We start from the raw sequence: 6,841 nt of genomic DNA, 5'->3' as shown, positions 1-6,841 counted from the left end.
TCCCCCCCTCACCTCTTTCTCCCCCCCCTCACCTCTTTCTCCCCCCCTCACCTCTTTCTCCCCCCCCCTCACCTCTTTCTCCCTCCCCCCTCACCTCTTTCTCCTCCCCCCCTCACCTCTATCTCCCTCCCCCCCTCACCTCTATCTCCCTCCCCCCTCACCTCTTTCTCCCCCCCCTCACCTCTTTCTCCCCCCCCTCACCTCTTTCTCCCCCCCCTCACCTCTTTCTCCCCCCCTCACCTCTTTCCCCCCCCCTCACCCTCTTTCTCCCCCCCCCCTCACCTCTTTCTCCCCCCCCCTCACCTCTTTCTTCCCCCCCTCACCTCTTTCTCCCCCCCCTCACCTCTTTCTCCCCCCCCTCACCTCTTTCTCCCCCCCCTCACCTCTTTCTCCCCCCCCCCTCACCTCTTTCTCCCCCCCCCCTCACCTCTTTCTCCCCCCCCCCTCACCTCTTTCTCCCCCCCCCCTCACCTCTTTCTCCCCCCCCCCCCCCTCACCTCTTTCTCCCCCTCCCTCACCACTCCCCCTCCCTGCTGTGTGAACTTGCATCCTGATACACAGTCCATTCTTCCCGCAGGTCCAGCCCCGCCCAGCCTGCAGGACAGGCACAAGCTCACCTGGATTTTCCAATCTCCTTTCAGCTCCCAGAGCATTTCCACAGAACCCTTCCTCCGGGAGAGCGAGGGCGACCTGCTGGTGGAGATTGGGCCGAGGTGAGTCCGGGACTAGAGGCAGCGAGTGTGTACAGGAGATTAGGGGGGGGCCGTTACCTGTTCCCCATGGCGGTGGGGGGGGCGGGGGGGGGAGATCCGTTCCCCGTCTCTGGGGGGGGGCACACCGTTCCCCATGTGCGGGGCGGTGTGTCCGTTCCCCGTGTTGAGGGGGTGGGGGGTCCGTTCCCCAGGTTGGGGGGGTGGAGGGGGCCCGTTCCCCGTGTCGGGGGATTCATTCCCCTTGCCGGGAGCCTGTTCCCTGTTCCCCGTGCCGGGGGTCCATTCCTTGTTCCCCGTGCCGGGGGTCCATTCCTTGTTCCCTGTGCCGGGGGTCCATTCCTCGTTCCCCGTATTGGGGGCTTGTTCCCGTTCCCCTTGTCGGGGGTCCGTTCCCCGGGCCGCGGTGTTTTCGGATTTTTGGCCGTCGCTTCTCACCCTGTATGTAAATTTCCTGTCTCAGGTTGAACTTCTCCACGGCCTGGTCAACCAACGCGGTTTCTATCTGTCAGTCCATCGGGTTAGCGGAGGTGGATCGCATCGAGTGCTCACGCCGATACCTCCTGAAGGTGAGAGGCATTGGTCCGTACACAGCACCGGCACACGGGGACACCGACACATGGGGCCACCGACACACGGGGACACCGGCACACGGGCAGTGGGAGGCATTCAAGGAGGAGATCCTGAGTGTACAGAGCAAGTATGTTCCCTTAAAGAAAAAGGGTGGGACTAACAAATCTAGGGTCCCCTGGATATCATGGGACATACAGGGTAGGATAAAGATACCGAGAGCTCAATACTGCAGAAACTCTCGGGCAGTATAGAACGTGGAAGGGTGAAATTAAAAAGGAAATTAGGAAAGCAAAGAGGGAATGAAAAAATATTGGCAAGTAAAATCAAGGAAACTCAAAGATGTTTTATAAATACATTAAGAGCAAGAGGATAACTAAAGAAAGAATTGGGCCTATTGGAGACCATAAAGGTACTGCGTGTGGAGGCGGGAGATGGTTCTTCATGAATACTTTGCATCGGTCTTCACAAAAAAGAGGGAGGAAGCAGACACTGCAGTAAAGGAGGAGTGTGAAATATGAGATGAGATAAACAGTGTGAGAGAGGCGGTATTAAGGGGTTCAGCACCTTTGAAAGTAGATCAATCCCCAGGCCCGGATGGAATGTATCCCAGGCTGTGAAGAGAAGCAAGGGAGGAAATAGCGGAAACTGGCCATCAATTTCCAATCCTCTCTGGCTACAGGCGTGGTGCCCAAGGACTGCTCACTGTGTACTGTTGTTTCGGGCTCAACTTTCCCCAATTATCTGCGCTGTTTTTTGGAGTAAATTCAAATCTCCCAAAGTTTCGCCAAATTTTTTGCGCCAGCTAATTCACTTCGGTAGGATTTTTTAGGCTATGATCTTTTTACCTCATTGGTAACCTGCCACCCGCATCAATTCTGGCCATTTAAGCAAGTTTGGCCAAGTCCGAATATTTTTTAGGACGGCGTATGTGTCCGCTCTGAAAAACCTTCTGGGCCGTTAAAATCAGGGCAGCTAAGGGAATCAGTGTAGCAGATCCAGTTCCACGGCCGGGACAGCAGCGGCAGAGGGGGGGTGGAGAAGAGAGAGAGGGGGTGGGGGCATTCGGTCCGGGCTAGGAGCGGCACCAGGGGAGGGGGCCTTTCAGACTGGGCTAGGAGTGGCACCGGGGGAGGGGAGGGGAGGGGAGGGGGGCCTTTTGGTCTGGTCTAGGAGTGACACCAGTGGGGGAGGTGGCATTCGGTCCGGGCTAGGAGCGGCACTGAGCACCAGCGGGGGGGGGAGGGGGGGAGGGGGCCTTTCCAATTCATACAGTTTACAGGATAGGCTTTTGGCACAAAGACTCGTTAATATTTTCATGTTGGTAAGCTGCTGCCTTAAATAGCTGCAATGTGCAATGTGTTTGTGCAGGTTGCTGAGAGCTGGCCAGAATGTGTTGTATGTGTCACTTTCCAGCCCCAGCCTCAGCCCGCAGTGTGTCCCTTGTCACCCACAGAGCTGAAGGACAATGTGTGTCGGGCCACATTCACAAGTTCAAACGGGAAAACTTGCAACTTTTTTTTTGGCGTAGTCAGGCAGAAAAAGATCATCTGTAACTCTTCAACTTCGCCAACAATCTGCAGTGTGGAAAATTCAGCCCCGAGAAAGGGAGTAAATACAGGCCAGTTAGCTTAACCTCGGTGGGGGGCAAATTGTTAGAAAATATACTGACGGACAGTATTAATCGTCATTTAAAAAGACACAGATTAATCAAGGATAGTCAGCATGGATTTGTTAAGAGAAGGTCGTGTCTGACTAACTTGACTGAATTTTTTGAGGAGGTAACCAGGGTGGCAGTGCGTATGATGTAGTGTATATGGATTTTAGCAAAGCTTTTGATAAGTCCCACATGGCAGACTGGTCATGGAATTAAAAGCCCATGGGATCCAGGGCAAAGTGACAAGTTGGATCCAAAATTGGCTCAGAGGCAGGAAGCAAAGGGTAATGGTTGATGGATGTTTTTGTGACGAAGGCTGTTTCCAGTGGGGTCCCGCAGGGCTCAGTGCTGGGTCCCTTGCTTTTTGTGGTATATATCAATGATTTAGACTTGAATGTTGGGGGTACGATTAAGAAGTTTACAGATGATACAAAAATTAGCTGTGTGGTTGATAATGAAGAAGAAAGGTGCAGACTGCAGGAAGATATCAATGAACTGGTCAGGTGGGCAGAACAGTGGCAAATAACATTCAATCTGGAGAAGTGTGAGGTAATGCATTGGGGAGGGCTAACAAGGCAAGAGAATACACATTAAATGGTAGGACACTGAGAAGTGTAGAGGAACAAAGGGACCTTGGAGTGCATGTCCACAGATCCCTGAAGGTAGCAGGCCAGGTAGATAAGGTGGTTAAGAAGGCATATGGAATACGTGCCTTTATTAGCCGAGGCATAGAATACAAGAGCAGGGAGATTATGCTTGAACTGTATAAAATACCAGTTAGGCCGCAGCTTGAGTACTGCGTGAGGTTCTGGTCATGACATTACAGGAAAGATGTGAGGGTACAGAGGAGATTTACGAGGCTGTTGCCGAGACTGGAGAATTTTAGCAATGAGTAAAGATTGGATAGGCTGGGTTTGTTTTCTTTGAAACAGAAGATGCTGAGGGGAGACCTGATTGAGGTGTGTAAAATTATGAGGGGCCTGGATAGAGTGAATAGGAAGGACCTATTTCCCTCAGCAGGAAGGTCAACAACCAGGGGGCATAGATTTAAAGTAACTGGTAGGAGGTTTAGAGGGGATTTGAAGATAATTTTTTTACCCAGAGGGCGGTGGAGGTCTGGAACTCACTGGTTGTAGAGGCAGGAATACTCACCATATTTAAAACTACTTGGATGTGCACCTGAAGTGCTGTAACCTGCAGGGCTACGGACCGAGAGCTGGAGAGTGGGCTTAGGCTAGGATAGCTCTTTGTCGGCTGGCGTGGCCACGATGGGCCAAATGTCCCCCTCCTGTGCTGTGATTGTCTCTGATTCTCTGATTGTATTGCTGGTGTGTGGGACAGTTGCAGGGGGAGGCGGAGCAGTGCGGAGATGCTGCCCGGTGTGAGCTGCTGGCTCCCTTTTACGATCGGATGACGGAGTGCCTCTATCAACGACCCATCGAGACGTTCCAAGTGTCGGCCCAGCCGGCGGGTGTGTACACAGTGGGCGTGGTGAATGGAGGGAAAGGAGCGCTGGAGAAAGCAAACCGTGAACTGGGTGAGTACGGGCGGTGGGGGGGGGGGGGCACTGGGTGAGTACGGGCGATGGGGGGGGGGGGCACTGGGTGAGTGTGGGGGGGGCACTGGGTGAGTACGGGCGGTGGGGGGGGCACTGGGTGCGTACGGGCGGTGGGGGGGGCACTGGGCGAGTACGGGCGGTGGGGGGGGGCACTGGGTGCGTACGGGCGGTGGGGGGGGCACTGGGTGAGTACGGGCGATGGGGGGGGGGGGCACTGGGTGAGTGTGGGGGGGGCACTGGGTGAGTACGGGCGGTGGGGGGGGCACTGGGTGCGTACGGGCGGTGGGGGGGGCACTGGGCGAGTACGGGCGGTGGGGGGGGGCACTGGGTGCGTACGGGCGGTGGGGGGGGCACTGGGTGAGTACGGGCGGTGGGGGGGGCACTGGGTGAGTGTGGGGGGGGGCACTGGGTGAGTGTGGGGGGGGCACTGGGTGAGTACGGGCGGTGGGGGGGGGCACTGGGTGCGTACGGGCGGTGGGGGGGGCACTGGGTGAGTACGGGCGATGGGGGGGGGCATTGGGTGAGTACGGGCGGTGGGGGGGGCACTGGGTGCGTACGGGCGGTGGGGGGGCACTGGGCGAGTACGGGCGGTGGGGGGGGCGCACTGGGCGAGTACGGGCGGTGGGGGGGCACTGGGTAAGTACGGGCGGTGGGGGGGCACTGGGCGAGTACGGGCGGTGGGGGGGGGCACTGGGTGAGTACGGGCAGTGGGGGGGGCACTGGGCGAGTACGGGCGGTGGGGGGGGGGGCACTGGGGCGAGTACGGGCGGTGGGGGGGGCACTGGGTGAGTACGGGCGGTGGGGGGGGGCACTGGGCGAGTACGGGCGGTGGGGGGGGCACTGGGTGAGTACGGGCGGGGGGGGGGCACTGGGTGCATACGGGCGGTGGGGGGGCGCACTGGGCGAGTACGGGCGGTGGGGGGGGCACTGGGTGAGTACGGGCGATGGGGGGGGCACTGGGTGAGTACGGGCGATGGGGGGGGCACTGGGTGAGTACGGGCGGTGGGGGGGGCACTGGGTGAGTACGGGCGATGGGGGGGCACTGGGTGAGTACGGGCGGTGGGGGGGCACTGGGTGAGTACGGGCGGTGGGGGGCGCACGGGGACGGTGGGGAGAGGGCGACTGGGCGAGTACGGGCGGTGGGGGGGGCACTGGGTGAGTACGGGCGGTGGGGGGGCACTGGGCGAGTACGGGCGGTGGGGGGGGCACTGGGTGAGTACGGGCGGTGGGGGGGGCACTGGTGAGTTCGGGCGGTGGTGGGGGGGCACTGGGTGAGTACGGGCGGTGGGGGGGGCACTGGGTGAGTTCGGGCGGTGGTGGGGGGGCACTGGGTGAGTACGGGCGGTGGGGGGGGCACTGGGTGAGTACGGGCGGTGGGGGGGCACTGGGTGAGTGCGGGCGGTGGGGGAGGCACTGGGTGAGTACGGGCGGTGGGGGGGGGCACTGGGTGAGTACGGGCGGTGGGGGGGGGCACTGGGTGAGTACGGGCGGTGGGGGGGGGCACTGGGTGAGTACGGGCGGTGGGGGGGGCACTGGGTGAGTACGGGCGGTGGGGGGGGCACTGGGTGAGTACGGGCGGTGGTGGGGGGGGCACTGGGTGAGTACGGGCGGTGGGGGGGGGCACTGGGTGAGTACGGGCGGTGGGGGGGGGGCACTGGGTGAGTACGGGCGGTGGGGGGGGGCACTGGGTGAGTACGGGCGGTGGGGGGGGGGCACTGGGTGAGTACGGGCGGTGGGGGGGGGGCACTGGGTGAGTACGGGCGGTGGGGGGGAGGCACTGGGTGAGTACGGGCGGTGGGGGGGGAGGGGCGCATCGAGGTACAATTAGAGAGTGGGATTGCAGGGAATGACGGTGTGAGTATTGAAGGATGTGTCGACTGTTGGAGCCTCCTTCGACCTAATGGTCCCCGCCTCCTCTCCGCAGGCCTGGCCTTCGACCTCTGGGATCTGGAATATTACACCGGACTCTTCCAGAAGGTGGGGCGCAATCCCACCAGCGTGGAGTGCTTCGACCTGGCGCAATCCAACAGGTGAGTCTCCTCGGTGAGCCCCGCCCCTCTCCCCCATTGCCCCACCCCTCTCCTCCATTGCCCCGCCCCTCTCCCCCACGGCCCCGCCCTTTCCCCCTGTGGCCCCGCCCCATTCCCCGATAGCCCTCTTTCAATCTCAGACTCATCCCACTGCTCAGTCTCTTCCTCTCTTTCTGCCCTCCTCGCTGTCTCTCTCACTCTGCCTCGCACGCTCTCTCTCTTGCGCTCTCTCTCTCTCTTCCTCACTCTGTCTCGCTCTCTCTCTCTCTGCCTTCGACTCTCTCTCTCTCTCTCTGCCTTCGACTCTCTCTCTCTC

At 60.0% G+C, this 6,841-nt stretch overlaps 1 protein-coding gene across 1 annotated transcript; it reads left to right on the top strand.

Moving 5' to 3' along the window:
• Positions 1–577: 577 nt before the first annotated feature.
• LOC139251266 (phosphoribosylformylglycinamidine synthase-like) lies at positions 578–6,525 on the top strand (the record flags this gene model as incomplete). Its single annotated transcript, XM_070873236.1, has 4 exons — positions 578–713; positions 1,174–1,279; positions 4,279–4,474; positions 6,420–6,525. Coding segments are annotated over 4 exons (544 nt in total), but the record flags the coding sequence as incomplete, so codon positions are not given.
• Between the last annotated feature and the right edge of the window lie 316 nt (positions 6,526–6,841).

This window comes from Pristiophorus japonicus, unplaced genomic scaffold (genome assembly GCF_044704955.1).
Source record: "Pristiophorus japonicus isolate sPriJap1 unplaced genomic scaffold, sPriJap1.hap1 HAP1_SCAFFOLD_4287, whole genome shotgun sequence".
Taxonomy (NCBI): domain Eukaryota; kingdom Metazoa; phylum Chordata; class Chondrichthyes; family Pristiophoridae; genus Pristiophorus; species Pristiophorus japonicus.
Note: the sequence above shows the minus strand (reverse complement) of the source record. Positions and strands in the feature narration are given on the sequence as shown.